Source organism: Montipora capricornis, chromosome 12, assembly GCF_036669925.1.
Source record: "Montipora capricornis isolate CH-2021 chromosome 12, ASM3666992v2, whole genome shotgun sequence".
Classification (NCBI taxonomy): domain Eukaryota; kingdom Metazoa; phylum Cnidaria; class Anthozoa; order Scleractinia; family Acroporidae; genus Montipora; species Montipora capricornis.
Window position 1 is genome coordinate 38962170 of NC_090894.1, and position 22768 is coordinate 38984937.

At 37.1% G+C, this 22768-nt stretch overlaps 1 protein-coding gene across 2 annotated transcripts in view; it reads right to left on the reverse strand.

The window, feature by feature from the left end:
- Nucleotides 1-22768, reverse strand: part of LOC138025192 (nuclear pore complex protein Nup133-like) — a 53017-nt gene that overhangs the window by 28030 nt on the left and 2219 nt on the right. For both annotated transcript variants that reach the window (XM_068872386.1, XM_068872385.1), the window contains exons 2-15: nt 20392-20510; nt 19820-19923; nt 18913-19149; nt 18076-18135; nt 17143-17253; nt 13527-13573; nt 11812-11890; nt 7496-7555; nt 6297-6355; nt 5602-5672; nt 4212-4291; nt 2535-2634; nt 1114-1182; nt 317-395 (exon numbers count right to left, since the gene is read on the reverse strand). In XM_068872386.1, coding sequence (XP_068728487.1) covers nt 317-395; nt 1114-1182; nt 2535-2634; nt 4212-4291; nt 5602-5672; nt 6297-6355; nt 7496-7555; nt 11812-11890; nt 13527-13573; nt 17143-17253; nt 18076-18135; nt 18913-19149; nt 19820-19923; nt 20392-20510 — 1275 coding nt within the window. The remainder of the gene's footprint in view (nt 1-316; nt 396-1113; nt 1183-2534; nt 2635-4211; nt 4292-5601; nt 5673-6296; nt 6356-7495; nt 7556-11811; nt 11891-13526; nt 13574-17142; nt 17254-18075; nt 18136-18912; nt 19150-19819; nt 19924-20391; nt 20511-22768) is intronic.

The window sequence follows — 22768 nt, forward strand, 5'->3', positions numbered from 1 at the left end:
CGAGGCTTCTTTAAGTTCCAGGTAAAGGAGTTGGTCTTAAGGTTCATTGTGGAACGTAATCCAAGGAATTAGAGAAGTTTTTCTTTCCAAGAGCAAGGTGACAAAAGTGGAAAACCAAAAGCAACCCAACCATACCACTAAAGAAAATGAAGAAAAAAAGGCTACAGGGTACTTTCATCCTGAACATCCATCAGCAAGACAAGTTAAAGTTATCCACGACAGTTGCAGACATTCTCCACAAAAGTCATGTAAATAAAATAGTCGTAACTTATTATTGCCTCAGTAAGCAAGAAAAAGTGTGTTTCCTTATACTTACTGAACTATAGCCTCTGTTACTGTGACGCTGATAATACCATACTTCAAAGAAAAGAAGAGCGGCTTGTTTTCATGAAAACCTTTTCAAAAAGGAACGTTTTAGTCAACGATTATTAATAGTGGCTAAGTAGACTTGGCAACTGCCTCTGGATGATTAAACCTCCACAGGGTTTTCTTTTAAGACTAGAGGACAGTTGTTTACCATGTCTTATCCAGTGCTTTGATGTTATATTTGTAGTAGTTAAAAGTGTTTTACTTAGTTTCAAATTTTTCAAACTAGTTCAATTTTGATTTCTCTTGTTTTATATTAATTATCAGATGTACCATGAAAAGCGTAACAAAATTATTGAATGTTTCCATTCATTATATAATTATGGTAGTAGATTTCTACAAGAGTCCTACAAATTCCTACAGATTGCTGCAATGATGCCATATTTTTCCTGCAAGGATAAGCCTTCTGGATTATTAGAATGCACTCTTTGCTTGCCTAGTAAACTGTTTTTCCAGTCTAAAAAACCCTGCAAACACGAAGAGTTTCTGAGTCTGATTGCTGACCTCCTCATGGTGGAAACTAATGGCTGTGTCTAGTACTTCTACACACAAATTTAGTGGAAATATATTTTTCTCAAAAACCAAAATAATTACTATTGATAAATTCCACAAATATTATGAATGGTAATCAATAAAAAAATCAAGCAAAGAAAATGAAGTTGAAATTCAAATTAACGATTGATTTGCATACAATGGAAGATATTACCCAAAAAAGTGGGAAATATAAAAATAAAGCAATTACGATACCTGAGCCTAGAATGCTGTCTGCTGGAGACTGAAGATCTATCTTGTTCAAGACCTCATCTGGCTGGTTAACTGTGTAAGCGATTACATGTAAGGTACAGTTTATGCAATACTCAAACATGTAGAGAAAGTATCAGCATGCAAGTTCACCATGCTATTACTGTGAAAGAATTTTTTTTTCTGTAGTCATGCTTCGTGAACTGGAAAGCAAGTTGCATAATTATAAAAAGAGACAATTTAAGCAACTGTCTCTATTAGACACCTGAAAAATTCAGATGGCTTCAACAGAATCCAAATAAGTAGGGATGGCGAATGGTACCTCCAAAATCTTGGCACTTGCAAACTTTTCATCTGATCTCAAAATCTCCGAAGTCTCTGCAAAGAGTCTCGAAGTCTCGTTCGTATTGAATTTATTTAGGTGTGAAGTCTTGCATGTTTTGATCTCGGTCTTCGATTCCCAAACAAGGGTATCGATGAGTCTTGGATTTTACCATTCGTCGCCACTATAAGTGCAGGGATCACTTCTATCTTTTGTTTATAACCCGCACTATAAATATACATTTCTTTTTGTGCATCAATTCATCGGTCCTGTAAGGGGAACAAAAGAATGCAATAAATTGACCTGCTCCCAACTCTGTGGCTTCATGGCTCAGTTGGTTGGGCATCGCAGGGGTCTGGGGTTCAAATCCCTGGAAGCCACCCGTAGATTATTTTTCAGGTGTCGACAAGAGACAATTGTTTAAATTGTCAAGATGAGTGCGAGGATAACTTCTAACTTTCGTAGAATATTATCATTATTGTTGGATATGTACAATAAATTTTGTTGTTTGAAGTTTTCGTGGTTCAACATTTTAAATACATTAATTAATCATTCTTTTACTTTCTATATTAGGTTGCAATCATCAGAGTATAATCTAGAACTGTCTTCCACACTTTAACATATATACAGTTCGCTGGTGTAGGTGAAGTGCATTTTCTGGCATCTTCTTGCATCCTTGGTTACTATAGCAAACAACCGGCTAAAATTTTGTCACCAAATATAAGACCTGTGATTACAGTATAATATTTAACAATTATTCCATGAGCGCGCGTTGGATATGAGATGATAGGACAGCCAACGAGGTGCGTAGCGCCAAGTTGGCTCTAATCATCTCATTTCCAACAAGCGCGAGTGGAATAATTGTTTTATTGAAAACGCCCCCAAAATATAGAAAACTACATTGTAGACTACAATAAAAATAAAAAGGCCCAAAAAATCACGCATTATGCTTGCCGTCTTTGTAGATCATGGTATAATGGCTCATAACCCATGATGGCTTAGCCAATCAAAACTCTCGAATTGCATTATCCAATGATCCAGTTTTTAATAATATCAAATATATAATTTTATGTAAAAACAAAAAGGAACATCATCTATAAAATACCTGGAACACAGATAACTGAATTGGAGCTATAAACAAGAGCTGATGAACTTTGGGGTGGAAGCAGCAATTTGAAAGAAAGAAGTTCATGCTCTTTTGACTCCTGTGAAAAAAAAAAAATGAAATGCAACACTCAGAGTAGAAATGAGAATGAAATGAAATGGGAAAGAGGTTTGAAGTCAAAACAATTTATTACCATGAACAAGTTTCAAACATCCTATGGAACAATAAACTACTTTCCATTATTTTAAGATTTTACAAGAGAAAGGTATTCTTAGACTTGGGGACTTACTTGTGATTGATGCCCTTCCTTTGGAATGGCATGAAAAACTCATCTTTTCAGGGCATTTGCAACGAACCCTTTGATATAAAGGATCAGTGCAACTAATTCTAAATGGTCAAATAGTTCAAATCAAGTCTGCTGCATCTAAGACTATTTACAAGGAGCTACAGAGTAGAGTCATTTCTCCTCCGACTACTAGGAATGTTATAATCACCAACTCCCTAGTTATGCCTTGGACTGGAAATAATATATCTCGCCTGCGTTATTGTGTCACTTCTCTTAAGCAATTACATGAATTTCAGTACAACGCTAACAATTGCAACCAATGTATTTCTTATTCAGTTGTGGGCTTACAACTGAAGAGGCCCGAGATTGGATGAAACTATAGTTTTGTGAAAATAGCCAGAGGTGTGTTAAAAGCAAGGACAACTGTTGAGACTTGCTCTCAAGAAGAAGTTTTTTAAAATGGTTTTTAGTAAAGCTTTTCTCAATTCAACACAAGCAATTTTATGAAAAAAGTGTCTTTATGTGTACAAATCTAACTGTGAATAGGGTAAAAATATTCATGCAGTGGACTAAGTGAACTGAATGAAAACTATAAAGAGTAGACTGTAAATTACAAAATCAATGAAAACTGAGTAATTTAACACCAGGGTGCCTAACAGGGTGGGAATGTGAGAACAGTGCTAGGAATGACTTACATGTAATAGAGGTAAAAATATCACCCTGGCCCCGGTTGCTTGAAGCATGGTTAGCGCTAACCAGCAATAAATACCATGGAAACCTATAGGTTTTAACATCTCTTAACCAACAGTTAGCCCTAACCAGTCTTCGAGCAACCGGCCCCAGGTTGTTAAAATTTATGATACATGTTATCTCCCTTGGATCAGATCGCAACATTGCAACAGAGTAAATTGTTTGGAGTTCTTACAAACAAATGTGCCTATGCGGGTAAAACCAATTTTTTTCGCCTATGGTTATGAAAGTGATTTTCAAGTTTTTCTATTCTCTACTTCCACAAATCCCATAAAACACCCCTTTTACCCTCCAAAAAATTTGCATAATCATTGTTTGCAATTCCATCTGTGCCAGAAAATTTGGTTTTGGTCACCATACGACCATATGACTGTACGTCCACTCCCTCCATGTATGCTAATGTGAAACGTGGGGCAGCCCGCATTTTTTGGTGTGAACACCTTTGATATTAGACATCCATGATATGGTTAATTGAAACCTGTCAAAACAAGGTATCCACTGACCAGTATTACATGACCATATTGCAGGCTCAAGTTTAAAGCTCATCGAGATTATAGGTTAACTTATGGAAAGAATAAATAACACATGAACTCCACTTTTAGGCTTGGCTAAATGTACATGTATATCTTACATGTACTTACACTGTATGTGGTAGAGTATTGCAGGATGTTGATACTTTCCAGACGACTAGGAACAGACTCTGAATCGACATTGAGCATGCCTACAATGCAAGCAGAAAAGCAGTTCATACAGATATCTAGGGATCCTGTTTGAAGTTTTCGTTTTTGGTCCTGGAACCCACATGTCTTGCCAAATTGGGGTCCCTGGCATTTTTGGGGGCTTTCAATATTTCAGTGCCCTCCTAAAGAAAAAGTTTACAAAAAAGACTAGTGGTGAATGAAGCATTTCAACCTCAATGTTAACTTGTCTCTATTATTGTTGTTTTCATCTCACAACTTTAACTCAACCCATCATATAGCTACAGGTTTTTCGGTATGGGCAATCTGACAAAGATGGGTAGAGCAGCATCATTGATAAGGCTGTACCGTTTCTTTCAATGAAGTTGCTCTTTAACCCACTGACACCTGAAAGCGAGACGTAATGGATTTTACTCTGTCTAATGCCAGACGAATTTACTCATCAATGGGGGGTGTCCTAGGGCGTTTGAGGTGTGAATGGTTGGAAATTTTTGCATCCAGCAGTGAATGCATTTCCTTTCCGGCCTTTGAACAATCGTTGCAAATCAATGAGAAGTCTCCTTTGCCACCTCTTGTCTGCAGCCACTGAAACTCTGTTAACTGTTTGTCCAAAAACTGGCCATGTCTTCTCTTCCATGGTTTGATACCATAATATTACGTAGTGTACTACACATTTAAAATGTTTTGTTTGCTTTTGCCCTATCATGCCTGCCCCAATTCAGTGGAGCGAGAAATCAAAATGGCGGGCAGGCATGCAAGCGACGTGAATGTTGTAGTGGTTTCCAGTCTCCTACTCTGCTAAATCCAATGGCGATTCTTTTGACCTTATCACCATGCAGTTTTACTTTGCGTGTCAAAGGGATTTAGTTCGTTGAGCAAGTGTCCTGTGTCCCAGGACACATTAAGATTTTGAAAATACATTTTATGCATATTTCTTGTGTAAAAATGCATGATTTCTGGGTTAACACGAACCCAGATCAAATCCATGGCATACTTTTTATAATTCAACCATTACTGAAATGTTATTTTGTTACAATCTTATATTGAAAAGGTTGAATATTGCTTTGAATTCTTTCCAGGAAAACTAATTTAGTTCATTAGCTGGACTAATAGGCAAAAGAAAACATGTTCACCTTTAACAACGATTCAAATCAATACCTGAAAGACAATGGATTCTACTGAAGAGAGACTGTTCAGCCTGGGTACCATGGTGATACTGGGTGATTTCTGAAGACTCTTGTATATAGCAAATACATTTGTACCTCCACTTTTTAAACGATTTGGTACCATTCAATTAAAATGCATTCACCGCAAAGTGCATAACCAAACTTACCAAGAGAATAAAACAACTGTGTGCCTTGGACTCCACCAACAGTCACTGCAGCTAATATGACAATTTCAGAACTAAAATTGAAACTTAGAGTTCAGTTTCTGCAAAAATCTAAAATATGTACTGAAGGACAAAAGACCAAAAGAAAGGGATAGAATGTTACTAGAAGTTAATTTAACAAGGTAGAAACCACTCCTATGGACATTTTTTATCAAGCATTAATAATAATTATCGCAAAGAATGAAATCATTATGCCACGAAAAAAGCACAAACAAGAAGAATGACAAGTTTAACCATTTAACATCCAAACTGGCCTAAACCGGCCGGACTTAGTATTTTACTCTGTCTAATGCCAGACGATTTTACTCATCAATGGGGAACCCCTGGGAGTCAATGCTAAAGATTAACAATTTACTAAAAAGTGAAAAAGTTTTCAAAATTTGAAAACTGTAAATATATGTATCGCATAGTCCACATCGTGTCTTCAAAAACGGTCAGGGCATGCTCTTCGAAGATTCTACTTACCTTACTAAGGAACATGTGGATTCAAAATATAAACATATCAAATGCAACTTTAAGAATGATAACTTACTTATTGCTTGTCTCAGGGATTATGAACGTTGACATTATTTAAGGATATCAGAAGTCTTCCATGCATAATTAATATTATTTTACACCTTTAGTTTTCTCATCCTAACCTGTACAGAGCTACATCAAGGCACCACACTGTGACATTGGTAATGGTGTCTGGATCAACCTAATGAAAAGAATGGGTTGTTCCTAAATAATCATCTGCAGCCTCTGATGTAAAACAGAAAATCTCTGATAGTAAGCATGCTATAATTGGTCGCTTGAGTGGGCTGTATATCTCACTTTAACCTTCGATCTCTCTCCACTTTTTTGGGTTCAGTTAACCCCAGCACTTGCAAAATGAACGGGAAAAAGCATGACCCATATCTTACAGTCAGCTCTCAAAATCGATTAGTAAAAGTTATAATTATGATAAAAATAAATTTTAACATTTTAAGGTGAACCTACACCTGAAAAGAGGAAATGAATGCAACTATGCAGCTTGAGAATAAGAAAAAAATACAATAAAAGGTTATCAGGTTTAGAAGGGGAGGAGGGTTGGCCAAGTAGTGAGAGCACCATCCTTGTACCAATGTGTCCCCATGTGGGAGAGAAATTTGTGGTATATAGTTCAAACTACAATCCCAGACAAAACCAGTTGAGACTTTTCCTGTTTGTATCAATGTTTTGGACCATAACAGTTACTGTTACAGTATTCACTCGAAACATTTCATTGTTCAGAAAGAAGTACAAAATAACCCATCAATGTCTGGACATTGTTTTTTGGAGAGGGGAAGCCATAATATCAAGATTCCAGTAACAAAAGCTTTTTCAGATATGGATAAGGAAGTTAAAATGTTTCTTGAATTTTGCAATGGATTGTGGCTCATATATGGGGAACAAACAACACTGTTAACTATTGGTAGCTACTCTTTGAAAAGTGCGTTGTGAGGTCATGCCAAACGCGTGCTCAGTCACCACAATTTTAGTAAAGTTATCATCACCAACATTGCTTTTCTTAAAATAGCACAAGACAACAAAAAGAGCCACAACAAGAAGAGGCAAGTCCATGTTTAGATAAGTATCCTGAAAAAAATATATTGAGAACTTAATGGCCATGTACCATTTAGCGTAAAATGCAAGTCTATTACAGGGTAATTTGCAAGACAAGACTAAGAATAATTATAATTTGGTTTCATTTTGTTTTTGGCTGTGGCACAGAAGCTGAAAGCACATTTACACTGTAACATCTATGACACCTTGACAGTTTATTATTAATTTTTCATGACCAAACAGTAGTTGTCTCTACTGTAGACATTTACCACACCTGTAATGAATGGATAACAGCTTCTTGAAACAAACTTTCCAACCTCAGCTGAAAAAGAAGCTGATCAGAAAGTCTGAAGTAAGCTATAAGAATCCAAAACTTACACGTTTTAAGTACATAAGGTTTGTACCGTAAAAACCAGACAAAATACCGACATTGGCCACAAGATGTTACCTACTTCCTGAAATATTAACACCTCCAACAACCATTTTAGTGTATTTCACTTTCCCAACACTTCCCTTGTAGTTGACAATCAATAATAATAATAATAATAGTAATAGTAATAATACTATCAAATCTCTGGAAACAAAAAATTAAACTTTTACAGTCAACACTTCACAAATTATCTAAACATTAAGGTAAATAGTGTTTGTTTCAGTCACTGACTACTGTGCTTGACTGCACACTGTACATATTAGTGCAAAAAGCAAGAAAGTGCACAACAGTCTACTGGTCCACTTACAAATTATTTCAGTTCTACTCTCTTTCAGTACAAATTAGGGTTAATAAAAACTCTCATTGACAGGGCATATAAAATTAGCACTACACTGGGTTTTCAATCTTACTACTATTTCAAAACGTAATATTTATGTTTTACAGTTGGTTAATTATCAAGTCTGTTAAAGTTTATCTTAGAAATGTTACAACAAAAGAAGCTTCTAAACATGATGTATCCATACCAAGGGCTATTTTACAAACTACCTTACATTTTGGTTTCTATTCATCTTACTCCAGAAAAAAAATTTCATCTATTATCAGCATGCATTGTAAAGATTTAAATGTTGTAGTAATTTTCTCTCCATTCAATCTGTGTAACGTTTTTAGTCCAAAGGATTTTATTCCGGATTCTCTCAATTCGCATGCCGCAATTCTCATATTTTCAAGCAGCTTAGTTCTTCTAAAAATTGTCACAATATTTGTGATGTCTCTTGCTTCAACTTTTCCTTTCTTTTACTTAGTATGGTTGATTAACATAGTAAGAATTGGTCAAAAGTAGTGACACACTACTAAGGGAAAGTGAAAAACGAAAAATACAACGGCACCGCCGCCGTACTAACCGTACTTGGCGTACTAAGGGAAGTTAAAAACCACAAAGTCAACGGCATGCCGTACTGGCTGTACTTGGTGTACTACGGTATATTAAACACGAAAAATACAATGGCAGTGCCGTACTAGCTGTGTTTCGTGTACTAAGGGATATTAAAAACTAAAAATACAATGGCAGTGCCATACTAGCCGTACTTGGCGTAATAAAGGCGCTGTTACACTGCGAGCGAGACAAGTTGCAACAGCCATTGCCGAAAGTAGAATTAAGGACGTTCGCGCCAATTGTTTCTGCGCATCCTTACTGCGCATGCAAATGCACACGCCACGTCATACACGAGCGCGTGCGCTAAGTAATAAAATGAGAAATGATAGGGTAAAAGGCCATTGCTATAGCTTTGCCTGGATTTAACGGTCTTGGACGTTCGGTGACCCCTATTTTTTATCTCCACGTTGTCCAAAAATGAACAAAAAATCAATGTGGGAAGTTAAAAAAAATTCAAGATTTCTGCTCACGGGACATCAAATCCTGCCATCTTGCCGCTGCAAGACGCGTGAAACTGTGGTCGCTAAATGCGAACTTGATCTTTAAGGAACCTCACCAGTTGACTAAATTCACTTTATAAGTCCACTTAAACAATATTTGGCAGAGAAGATTTCACTTCAAAGATTTAATTCCAATATAATATTATATTTGGGTTTACAGACACTGACCTTATTCGCTAACGAAGCCCGATTTTGTCACATTTTGGGTGTTTTTCTGGGCATGTTCTCTCCAAAACGAAGTCGGTGACCCCCCATTTTTTTTTACATTTCTGACATAACTAACTCATCATCTTACAGTGGTAAAAGTTTCAGAAAAAATCAATGTTGAAAAATTTTCGCGCGAACGTCTACTTTTCATGCAAACTTGTCTCGCAACGATTTTAGGTATGTTACACTGTGAAATGTTTCGTGCAACTTGTCCCGCCACAATGTCGCCAAAACATTGCGAGACAAATTGCACGAAACATTTCACAGTGTAACACCATTAAGGGATATTGAAAACAAAAATTTCATGGCAGTTCCGTAATAGCCGTACTTGGCGTACTAAGAGATGTGAAAAATGACAAATACAAAGGCACTGTCGTACTAGCCGTACTTGGCGTACTAAGGGAATCTTAAAAACAAAAATTCAACCGTACAAACGATAATTGGCATGCTAAGGCCCGGTTAAACCTTGAACTTTACATGTGCCGATTCTAAGGCAAATGAGAGAAAACAATGCATTTTTCTCATTTGAATTAGATTTGGCACATGTAAAGTTCGATGTTTAAACCGGGCCTAAGGGAATGAATTCAACTGGCGACACTGCCGTACTAGCCGCACTTTGCATTGATGGAAAAGCACTGCCGTAGTAAGTGAAGTTAAGGATCGCTCTAGTGAATTTTATGTTCCACATTGTGTCTTTATGGGGCAACCCTAAAACATGGAATCTGGAAACCCGGAATTCCAGGTTGTTTCAGTTGCTGCTTGGCATCCCAGAAATTATATGAAACACTATCAAAACTCTGCTTAATGGGAATAAAAACGTGGAAGGCTTTAGTAATAAGGAGTGTGCGCGGCTGCGTCGGTTGGCGCACAGCAGTTTAAGCCAGGGGTCCCCAGTTCACTGATCCTCTGTGACTTCAATGTCTGTTTCAACTTTCCTCGGATTCATGTAACTGTATCTTAAAATAACCAGTAAAACAGAGCACGAGAGAGAGAGAGGAAGAAAGGGCGCACCATCCTAATTTGCCATTTTGTAAACAAACGATACAGTACCATTGTATTTCCAATCAAGCAATTTTACCTTATTTTTACTTTTAGTGTAAGTTCATAACCAACACATGCTGGTAAACGGAATAGTTATATAAAAAGCATTGAAAGGCACTTGGAACAAGAAGAAATATATGGCAAACGCGGCTAGTACGGCAATGTCATTGTATTTTTGGTTTTTAACATTCCCAGCTAATGCAGCAGTATCGTTGTATTTTTGGTTTTTAACATTCCGTCAGTATGCCAAGTACGGCTAGTACGGCAGTATCATTGTATTTTTCGTTTTCAATATTCCCTCGGTATGCCAAGTACGGCTAGTATGACAGAGTCATTGTATTTCTGTTTTTTAACATTCCCTTGGTACGATTAGTGCAGCTAGTATGACAGTGTGGTTGTATTTTTTATTTTCAACACTCCCTTACATGTAGTACCCCAAGTACGGCTAGCAGTATCGTTGTATTTTTCGTTTTATATACATGTATTCTGTTGGTACGGCACGTACAGCTAGTACATGTACGGCAGTATTGTTGTATTTTTCGTTTTCAATATTCCCTTGGTACGCCAAGTGCCGCTAGTACAACAGCGTGGTTTTATTTTTGATTTTCAACACTGCTTTGATACCCCAAGTGCAGCTAGTACGGTAGTACCGTAGTATTAAATTTTTAGTTTTTAACATTCCGTCATTACGCCAAGTGCGGCAAGTACGACAGTGTAGTATTTTCCAATTTTTAACATTCCCTTAGTACACCAGTTACGGCAGTGTTGTGGTATTTTTGGTGCTTAACATTACCCTAGTAGGCCAAGTATACGGCTAGTATGACAGTTCCTTCTATTTCTGGTTTTCAACATTCCCTAGTACACCAAGTACAACAAGTTAAAGATGAACTACGAAAAGCTGAAACTAAGGGAAAGAAAACCTAAATAAACACCTAAGTGCATTAACCTAAAGAAATGTAGTATGTTAATAAAATTAAAGATGAACTGAAGAAAACCCATTAAAGATGACCTTAAGAAAACCGAAACAGAGGAAAACTAAGAGAGACATTCAAGTACATTAGTCAGACTTACTAAGTGGAAAAAAAGGGAAAAGGTTATCCCCAAAACTGGCTGTACATGTATGTGAAGGAGAGCTTCCACATTGAGCAGTTGAAACCCAAACTCAACAAACAAGTTGATCATGTCAGTTTAGCATAAACACTTTTAAACTTTTACCGTTATGTCAGTAGTGTTTTCATAAATATTGTTGGTTAGTTTGAATGTACATGTATCTGCTTGACACAAACATTTAATCTACAAAGAATCATTGTATTAATAGTTATATATACGGATCATCTTGAAAAAAATTTACTGTTTCGCTCACTATGGCTGATGATGATGTTCCTTAAACTCAAGTGTAGTTGCATTTTTAAAAATAATATAACAGTTATACAACAAAACCAGATTTTAAAAACTTGCACTGCAAACTGGGCCATTACTTTTTCCTGGAAAGTGTTCTGTCCTGTTGGTACCATTTCCCACTTGAACAACTGGTTTTCACTCAGCACAAAAATATCCCTGAAATTGAAAGTAGTTACATTTTATGGCATAAGAATCAACTCTCTGTTTTCCTAGAATGTACAGTATATTACCTACATGTAACCCCCTAAAGCTGCTTTTCAGTTCCCCTTAATTGTTTATGTCAGTCATACTACAGTAAAACTGCAGTTCTGTTTAAGTGCAAACAAAGTGGGAAATAAGTCATAATGAAATTTCAGCCTAGCAGAGTCTTTCTAAACCCAGACTTTCTAAACAGGGAGATGCAACTTAACAACAACAACAATAACAGAAGCCTTTGACAGTAACACTCCAGGACTCCACTGCATTTCAAGGTACAGGGCAAAACGGTGAGGGACAGAATGGGTTATGTGGAGAAGCAAGAGAAATCTTGCTTGGGCAATGGACGTGAAGATGAGGAAGAGGTTGATGATGTTTGGGGTGTTCCACATGAAGGGGAGTGTAGTGAGGTTGTACATGAAGAGGAAGGATGGCAGGAATGGATTGATCAGTGTGTATAATAATTGTGTGAGGGAGAAGGAACTTGGTGTGTTTGGATAATAATTATTATATCAAGGCGAGTGACAAGTGGTTGTTGAAGGTTATTGGAGAGATGTTGCAGGAGGAAAAAAAGGAAAGGAATTTTACTTAAGTGTCTAGTTGTTCTAGTGCTGGAGCGCTATTGGGGACCCTGTAAACTGAAATTAACAATTAAGGCAAATCAAGTCAAATGTTGGTTTTTGAGGAGAAGGGAAACCACATTACCCGGGAAAAAACCTCTCGGTGCAGAGAAGAAAACCAACAAACTCAAACTACATATGATGCCAAGTTCCGGAATCGAACCCCGGCCACATTGGTAGGAGGCGAGTGCTCTCACCACTGCACCATCCCTGCACCCGGCAAATGAGAAACAAAGAATGAGTACAAGAAGCAGGTGGAGAAGGCAAGGAAGGAGATGTTTCAGGATACGTGGGTACTGTAGATGCGAACTTTATGAGGGATGTCAGTGAAGTGGCTGATCAGAAGCAAATCACAACAAAAGACTATTCTCCTTTCAGCAAAACAAACAACAGCTCCACCAGCCAAATGTTGGCTGACTGTTGGTGAACTGTTGGCCAACAGTCGACTGACAATTGTCTGCAAACGGAGTCAGTTAGTTGGTGAACTGTCGGCTGACTGTCGGGTACTTGTAGGTAAGAGTTTTCAATAGATTTATCCTGGCAAAATATTTAACCTTCAAGACAAACTTGTCATTTTGGTGACATTTCATGTTTGCACGTAATAATAATTATTGTAGGGCAATATCAATTCGCACTACCACAAAAAAGCGGTGTTTGCAACTCGTAAGTACCTTCAAATAGCTAACATTTTCATCAGTTGGTACCCTGTAGGCAGACTGTTAACCGACAGTTTACCGACAGCAGGCTGACAGTTGACTTGGGGAGCTGTTGCTCATTTTGACAAGACTCTTTTACGTATTCCTGTTGACCCCAGTAAAGCTGTCTTCTGGATCACCTCAGTTTTAATAGGAGTTCCAGTCTTAAAATATAAATAAAGTATCCTGTTCAATCAACATCACTTCAGTGTGTTGCATCAATACTCTTATTTGTTTGACATCTTAATTTACTGTCCATAGAAGTGAAAAAATTAAAATTACCTGGAATTATCAGCCATTGTGTTACTTACAACAACTTTCTGCCAATTCTATCATTAAAAAAAGCAAACAAAACATTGTTATTTTTGTTATGGTACTTTAAAACACCTCAGTAGTTTCTTTTTCCTCATGATTTTTCTTGCAGTTAGAAGTAGCTATTCCATCACAACTAAACCTGCATCACTCAGTATTACAGTCTACATAATATTGTGTAGTTTCATGCTTACTCATCACTGAAAAGAACGAATATTTGAAGTGCTGGTTATAGACAAATTTATGAGAGAAGTGATCCTTGCACTTCCATTGGAGCCATCTGAAATTTTCAGGTGTGACTATAAGAGACAGCTGCTTAAGGACGGTGTCTACTAATTAAAGATATTTTTGCCCCGGTGTGTGATTACGCGGGAAATGTAGATCTTAACAAGACTAGTGTTATTGAAGTCCAAAAAGAAAATTGGGGGTTACCACGCATTTTTCAAAGATAAGTCATGAATAATATTTGTAAAAAGCTTTAAAATACAAAGCAATGTATGATGTTCTTTCTCAAGTTGAAGCTTAAGTATCTCTCAAAAATGCATGGTTACCCCAATTTTCTTTTTGGACACCAAGAGTACATACTACTTTCTCCAGATAGTTTTAAACCGCGCAAAACATCCCTGTATTAGTAAGCATCGGCGATAGGAAATCCGAGTAACTGAAGATGCACAGAATGTATGCGCAATAACAATAGTAGGCACCATCCTTAAAGTATCCAGCTAAGTGAGAGGATAACTTGTCTCATTCATTTATTCATCACTTACTACACATTCTTCACAAAAGTTAGAAAAGTGTAGAACACATGTTCTAGGTAACACCTGCTCATGTACACTACACTCTATGTCATGTAGAAACAGAATGCAGTAGTTAAAGAAACCAGATACTCACTATTTCACTACTCAGTCTCACTTGAGCCAAATTTTAAATTTGGTTTAATAATCATTCTTGTCATAGCCTCTTGACCGTGTTGCTATTAGAGATTCAGTTTTTCCAAACCGCTTGACTGGCCAGACTGGGAAGAGAATTTTCTGCGATTTCAAATTGCAATGAAACTTCACAGAGAGGAATGTGCCATGCAAGTCAGTGCTCTCATTTACAGGATGCGAAAAGAAGCCAAACACAAGTCTTTTACCTTGAGAGAGGGAGAAGAACTGATGAGAAATTCGACATGATTTTGGCAAAGTTCAATAAGCACTTTGTTCCAAAGCGGAACATACAGTAATTCACGAGCAAGCACGATTTCACCAAAGAAATCAAAAGTAAGGTGAAACAGCAAAATTGTTTGTACAAAGCCTTTACAAGTTAACTGAACACTGCGATTTTGAGTCAAGATCAGCAGATATGGGACAGATTGTCATCAGAATTTTGGAGGTTGTGGCGTTGCTGCAAGAGATAGAAGTGGTAATTAAACACTGGTTCTTAGGCACATTATCCGGTGATCAAGAGCAGGATAATAAATGGAAAGTGCAGCTACATCAAAGCAAGCTTTTGTCAGTTTACCAAACCAGTCCAAGTTATATTCATCTAATATTGCCCTTTTCAGTCCAGGGGGCAAATTACAATGTGCTGGACAGTTTACAACAACATTGATGCATTGTGATAAGAAGTACATGTATGAGTGGAGATCATGCATGTAATTTGCTGGGCAGGAAGCAGCCTGCAAAATGGGTTTAGTTGCGAGATTTAAGATGAAGTGGATAAAGAGTTGTTTGAAGACATACATCTGTTAAAGTGCGAGCTAGTAAAAATCCAGTTGGAAGAAAATGCTGAACCTTATTGCATAAACAAAGTGAGAAGAATTGCCTTCCCTCTAATGCCTAGAGTAGAAAAAGAGCTGAAACGTATAGAAGAAGCTGGTATCATTGAAAGAGTACCGGGGCCAACAGAATGGTGTGCACACATGGTACCAGTACAGAACGTTAATGGGAAGCTCAGGATTAGTGTTGATCTGAGAAAGCTAAATAGTGCTGTTAAGTGGGCAAGATTTGTGTTACCTACAGTGCAGACCAGAAATAAGCGTCCTACGCAGACGCAAAACGCATGCACGTTTTTTGCGCACACACGTTTTTAAATGTGCGTTTCCAAACACTCATTTGATGCGCGTTTTTTGTTATTCAAACTCGTATTTAGCTGTGATTTTCATTGTTCCACGAAACAATAGACAGACGATAAAATGAATAATTATTTAATTCCTGTGATCAACTCCACGTACTCACCAGAACATTTGAATTGAAGAGCATTGTCAACTGGTCATTGTGAGTTTCGAAATGAGCCAACAAAGTTTAAATTTCTTTCGCATTCACTGAATGAAACACAGTGGAACTTTTGTCATCCCTCAAGCTATACCTGGTTGTAATGGACTACTAGTCAAGGTTCATTGAGGTAATGAGCTTAGCCGAGATGACAAGCCAGGTTGTCATCCAGACGCTGAAGTCTGTATTTGCACGATGGGGGTATTCCAGAGGAATTGGTAAGCGATAGCCATACGCTTTTCAAGTCAACCATGTTTGAGCAACGTATGAATTCAAGCACACTACATCAAGCCCACATCACCATCAGGTCAATGGTGCTGCAGAAAGTGGAGTATGAATCTTTAAGTGAATCCTGAAACAGGAGGATCCATTCCTTGCTCTTGTGGCCTACCGTGCAACCCCAATCCCAGCAACCAGAAAGACTCCATCAGAGTTGATTATGGGGAGACAAATACATACTACTCTCGCAACCATGGTGAAAGTCCTAGAGCCTAAGCTTCCAAACTATTCAGCTGTCAGTCTGAGAGAAGTTGATGCCAAAGGAAAAAGGGGTTGATAGGAGAAATGGCGTGAGGGAACTACCACAGCTCCAACTAAGGAGACTGGTTCAGGCGCCAAGCCGGATAATGAGAAGCAATGGACTACGGAAGCTAAGGTTGTATGTAAAGACAGTAGTCTGAGATTGTATGTCAACATTGTATGTCATTGACACTGGAACTGTAGACACCTAGGATAATTCACCTCCTGACAAAATGGTTTTTCAAGTAAAATTTAACAAGAAATTTACAAGTCAGGTGGGTGAAATTTTCCTTGAATGATATGAAGCCATTTAATTTCCCTTCTTAGTAATGAATCTTGTAGTACTATATCAGTGTCAAAGGGGGAAACAAAACCCATGAAATCACTGGGATAAAGCAGGAAATGAGAGGAGAGTGAACTTTATTTATCCAACGGTCCATAAAATGGATTTTCGAAAAGAAGGTTGCAATTTGTAGTTTCCTTGATCAGTTGAATCAAGCCAAGATCGACTGTAGCAAAGATCAAGGGGTCTTCGATCCTCGTCTCAGGTTTGTTTCTTCCAAGCTGAGCAGAAAAAAACCTAAGAAACCCACCACCAACTTGAAATCATAATCATAGGATGTAATGGGTTTATTTTAGTATTGAAGAGCCGTAAAAATGATGCAAAGGCTGACAACGATGACTGACTGCTGACGAACACACTTAAGTTGGTTTATTCTTAGACCCTGACTAATTGCAGGTAATTATATGTACTAAATAAATGCAACAAAATGAATACTATAATTATTATTGTTATAGCACAGAATACTCACAGCAACTTTACTATTGGCTGGCTGCGACCCAAATATGAAAGATGACACACGACGGCCAAAGTCAGAGAAGACACTGTTTGATGAGTTCAGATTGTGAAACTTGATGGCCTTCTGTTGAAAGAAAATTCAAATGAAACAATGATCAGAACTAAAAGTGAAAGAGATAAGTTAGAGCTATGGCCTCTTATTGTATTTGATAATTATTATGGTTTGGCAAACTGCTAATTAAAAGACTTGTTGTCACTGACTAAAAAACTTATGTCAACTGCTAATTAGAGCAACGTTTCTATGATGCAGCAAATACATGCCCATATTATCATCTATCTACATTTTCCATTTTTCAAACTTTTTGTGCATGTCCCAATAAAAGATGCCACCATACAAAGTATGCAACCAGGAAAACACTGAGCAAAAGCTGAAGGTGAGAATACATACAAAGCCATGTACATGTACCTAGCTTGGGAAATGATTAAAAACAAGGCTAAAAATTTATAAAGGAAAAAGCAAACCATGAATTAATTTTAATTTTTTGCAAAGAACATAGCTGGAAAACTGGATTAATTTCACATGCAGAAGGTCAAATATACAACAAACTAGCATTAACAAACTAGGCTTCTAAACATGAAAGTAAAACCAAGGACACAAACTACATGTACCCATGATTGTACAAAGATGGTTTGCTGTTCAACAACAGCAAAATCTAAAAAAGGAAAGACAATTTTTTGGTGGTTATTAACCCTTTAACACCCAAACCGGCCAACTGGCCAGACTTAGATGTCTAACGCCAGACGATTTTACTTGTCAATGGGGAACTCCCGGGAGTCAATGGGTTAACAATATTATTTTCACACTTATCTTCTTTAAGTAACAACCCTGACTTAAGCAAGATTACTTTTTTGTGTAAAATGCTCTCCTTGGCTATTCTACATGTACCTGTGAGCCAGTCAAAAGCAACAGTTCATTGGTGGTAGTCATCAAAATACAACCTTGTGGCTGCAAGAATATCAATAATAATAATTATTATTATAACTGATAACATTAAAAATCAAACAATACAGTTCATGCATGTTAAATTACTTTATAACCATTAAAAGGTCGATAATGTACATGCAGTGAACATGTGCAAGAAGAATATAAAAAAAAGGAGAGCCAGCAGAATGTAAAAATTATGATACATGTACATGACTTGTACATGCATAGAATTTGAAGGTAAAAATAAATTGTAAATTAAAGAAGATTACTGTACTACAGTAACTAGGCTGCTACTTTCTTGGCTGTCTATCGATAGTTATTTTTATAACCATGTTCCATAAATTATATCGTGTACAAGAACATTCTCTTTTCTTCCCTTAAAGCTATCACTATTCAGAAAACCAAACACTATTATTTTCTTAAGTACTGATCAGAAATACTTTCCTGTAGTTTACGCAAGAAGTGTGTAAAAGGCCCTTTAAAACAGAGCTATTTCAACTACCATACTTAATTGAACTTTCTCAAAAAGCTTAGGTCAATACATACTCTTAAGGACCACACTTCCATTCCCAACTACATTGTAAGCAACAGACCAAATCGGCTAACTCAATGTTGTACCCGGGGTTAAGGTTCTTTGTGTATTGTATTTGCATTGTAATGTAAAGTAGCATTCACATTTCAGTGATAATGGAAACACCTGGAACAAAACATTTTATTCCCAAAGGGTTTGAACTGGGTACAACATTGATTTAGCTGATTGGGTCTTTATCAATGATGTACAGCAAAAAACATCCATACCAGAAAAGCTGTCAGTGAGTGGCACTGGGATCCAATCAAATCTGTTTCCATGTCTACTGCAGTAGTGTCATGAATAAGACTGGGCCAATACCGGACCAACCCCTCAGGAGAAACAGCCATTACAGATACAGCAGACAGATTGCTGCCGCTATCTCCGACATTGCTCAGGACACAAACAAGATCAGCTGAATGGTACAACTCAGAGGCTGGTAACATTAATTCCTTGCAAAATACTCCCTGTTAAATGTATCATTAAATACATATTAAACACACATGATTCTACCTTTCTATTGCAAAATAAAAGATGAAGTACAGCTCTACGGTGGTAGGTTAAGGAACAGTTCTAAGTACTATAATTACATGTATATTAAAGTTAGTTTAAGGAAACATACATGTACCTATGTGTACACTGTGCTACGCAGAATGTAAATTAATGTTGTAATTCAATTTATCCTCTGGTCTAAGTTTTTTAAACCAGGGCCCGGTTTTTCGAAAGCCGCTTAAGTTAATCCAGGATTAGCGTAAATTTTTGTTTCTTGTTTTCAGCTTTTTGGTGAAAATTTACTTTGCTTATTTTTGTTTTTTTGAGATTGATTCCTTCTAATGTAAAGTTTTGCCGAATATCAGCGTTACACAGCACTTGGGAGTAGAGAAATAAACTCCTTGGTTAATTTTTAATCTGGGATTAGCGTTAATCGGCTTTTTATAATGTTGAACTTGATTATTTTTATCAACTGTCTAAAAAAGGGATTTTCCTTGATACTTGAAATTTGGGGGTGCAGCTTATCTACGAATGTGGCTTATGCACAAGTTTTTACGGTAATAATAATATTGTTAAATGTAATTACAGAGTGTTTGAATATTACAATAAACATGAAATTCATGAAAAGTATGAGGAAAAGCAGACCTTGCTTCCAGCTGATGGCATATAACGCCAAATAAATAACTTTCTTCCAGCAACAAGCCATGCCCACCCTGAAGGATCAATCTTGGCACTCTTATATTGATCACCTGTAAATCAAATAAACTTAACAATACATGTGGAAACTAATGACAACAGAGTTGCTCAAGTGTGAAGGACTATCTTGACTTCATCCTTCCACCTGAGCTCCTAAAGTATAGAAATGCTTCCTACTTCTGACACTTGACTCAGAATAGTTTAATGTCCAATCAATGTTTGTAGAGTTTTTGTTGCTTGCTCATACATGTATGTTAATAATCATTACCATGTGGCCAGTTGTGACCTCTCACGCGAAAACGTTCCTTAACATATCTGGGCATGCGGCTGAATGCACAGCATGCGAACGGATCAGACACGGTAAATACGGATACTTTGAACGGTTGAACAGCATCAGAACGTCTTTCGCTTCAAAAATACAGCATTTAAATTTTGAATTTCTAAAATATTGTTGTCATCTTGCGTAAAAGCATGATACAGATTATTTCACATAGCAGTACTCCAGAGTGAAATAAACTTACCACTGCTGTTTGTAAGCACTTCACTTATTTGCACTGGCAGAGGAAAACCATATGTCTCCACTCGGCGTTGATCAGTCTCCTCAAGCAACTGAGAATTTAAGGGAATTTTATGCTGACCTCTGAAAACAATGATACATGTACAAATCATTATTATACATCTAAGCGTATTTATTCCACCTTGAGGATCATTCCTATACTTCGTAAGAAAACTCTAATTTACATGAACTAGCTAAATAATTCACAGAAAAGGCAAATGGGCTATTTTCTGTGGAATCCTATCATGTTGTTAACTACTCTGGACAACTTAAATGATCTTTATTAAAGGAAACTTAACACTGAAAGGATAAAACATTCTCTTCAACACATTCCTGGACATATTGAGCACAGATAATTGGCAATAATGCATCTTCATCCCTGTTCTCCACCAGGAACAATGGAGCAGACCTTGCTCTCTGGCTGCACTTTAATGAAGTGCACTTTGTGATACTTAAGGTGATTCCTCAGTATCGCACAGCGCATCATGTACTGCACATATGCTGTGTCAATTGATATAATGATAATAATAATGATATGATAATAATGATAATGATAATGATAATGATAATATGAATGAATTTGTATAGCGCTAAAGAGGAAGTGTTTTAAGTTGCTTTTTAAAATTGGGGAGACTGCTACTTGTTGTTATAGTTAATGGCAGCAAGTTCAATAAAACAGATGCATCATGAGCAAAGGCCCAATCCCCAAGTGTAGAGCAGTTGACTTTTGGAATGAACAGAAGAGATTGTGCAGACGAGCGATAAATTAGTCAAATTTGCAACATTAATTGAAACACGTGAGAGAACTTAGTTGTGAATGACCCATAACTCTTTGCAAATAAGTGCCTGCATTCCGAGAACATGGCGAATTTTGTTGTTTCTATCTATGATGATCGAGATAGACAGGTATGACGATGTTTTACTCTTAAACGAGCATGGTGACCAATATTTTTTATTGCATAATTTTGGTGTAGAAATTACCCCCTTTAAATCCAAAAGAATAAAAAAAAATTATCAGAAGGAAAAAAAGATATCGCTAAAAACATACACAGAGCCCCTTACCCAGGGATCTATACTTAATAATGATCTTGAAAACAACGACTCGAAAAACGTTTCGAGTCGACGTTGTTTTAAGTTTGAGTGATTTTTCCATAAACTATAAAAGACAGAGTTCCATATGCTCTAGACTTCCTAACAATTAGGTGTTTTTTCAAGTGTTACTTTTAAACCCTCTCATTTAGATACCACAAAATGTACCCTGAGCCGATGAAATAACGTGCATGTTTAGTATCAGTACAGGCATCAATGGGGTGAGTTTGGCCTATTATATCTCTTAAGAAAGCACAGTGACTTATCTTTTTTATTGTAGCTCAAAACAGGGATTAATAGGGAACATTCAGGGAGTTTCAAGAAAATCGCTCGACAACTTTTTTTCCTGACGAATCACCTTAACCTAAAGTTGAATTCATCTAACCCAACAGTTGTACCAGGACCACCTCCAGTGCATTGGTCCCGCATGCTTATTCACAATTGCGTGTGCACAATTCTTCTGGCAATAGTTGTAACTAGTTTTATACCTAAATGGTAGAAATGCTGCAGAGGCGAAGGGAGATGTTCAGTTATGCTTGCAGCAATTTAACGAGAGTTCGTGCGTGGAATTGAAGGGACATTTTAATACGCCTTAAGCAGGAATGGTGCCAAACGTGGACCCCCAACTGGACCTCCTTCTGAACCCCACTCATGAGAAGGAAAATAGATACATGTAATTTTCACAGAGACGTCATCAAATTCCAAAATCAAAATTGCAAGGACTTTTGAATTTTTATCTGCAGGAGGTTGAAGATGACCTAGAAATAAATCTTTTTTCAAGTTTCCAATTCCGTGACATCTTTGGTTTAGAAAATACAGCAATTGTCACCTTGCGTGACGCCATGATACAGTACAAAGCAATATGGTTGGAAGAAAGTGTCTATCCCTATGAATCTCAGCAGTTTGAGTCTTTCAAGTACATTAGGAGATGTGTTCATACACATGTATTCTAGCTCATGAGCGAAAAGTAAGCGCTTTCATTGCAAAGTGAACACCAGATGTTTTCCATTGATTACAGGCTACCACATTGGTGGATCACTGCATGGCGTCTCAATCGTATATACTAAAACGAGGATGGACCTAAAATGAGCTTCAACGGTATTTAAAATGACCTATAAGAATCTAAAATGACCTAAAATGAGCTACAACGATATCTACAATGATCTAAAAATTAATAATCTACTCATTTTAGAGCATTTTTTAAACATAATTTTAGGTCATTTTAGATACCGTTGTAGCTCATTTAGGTCATT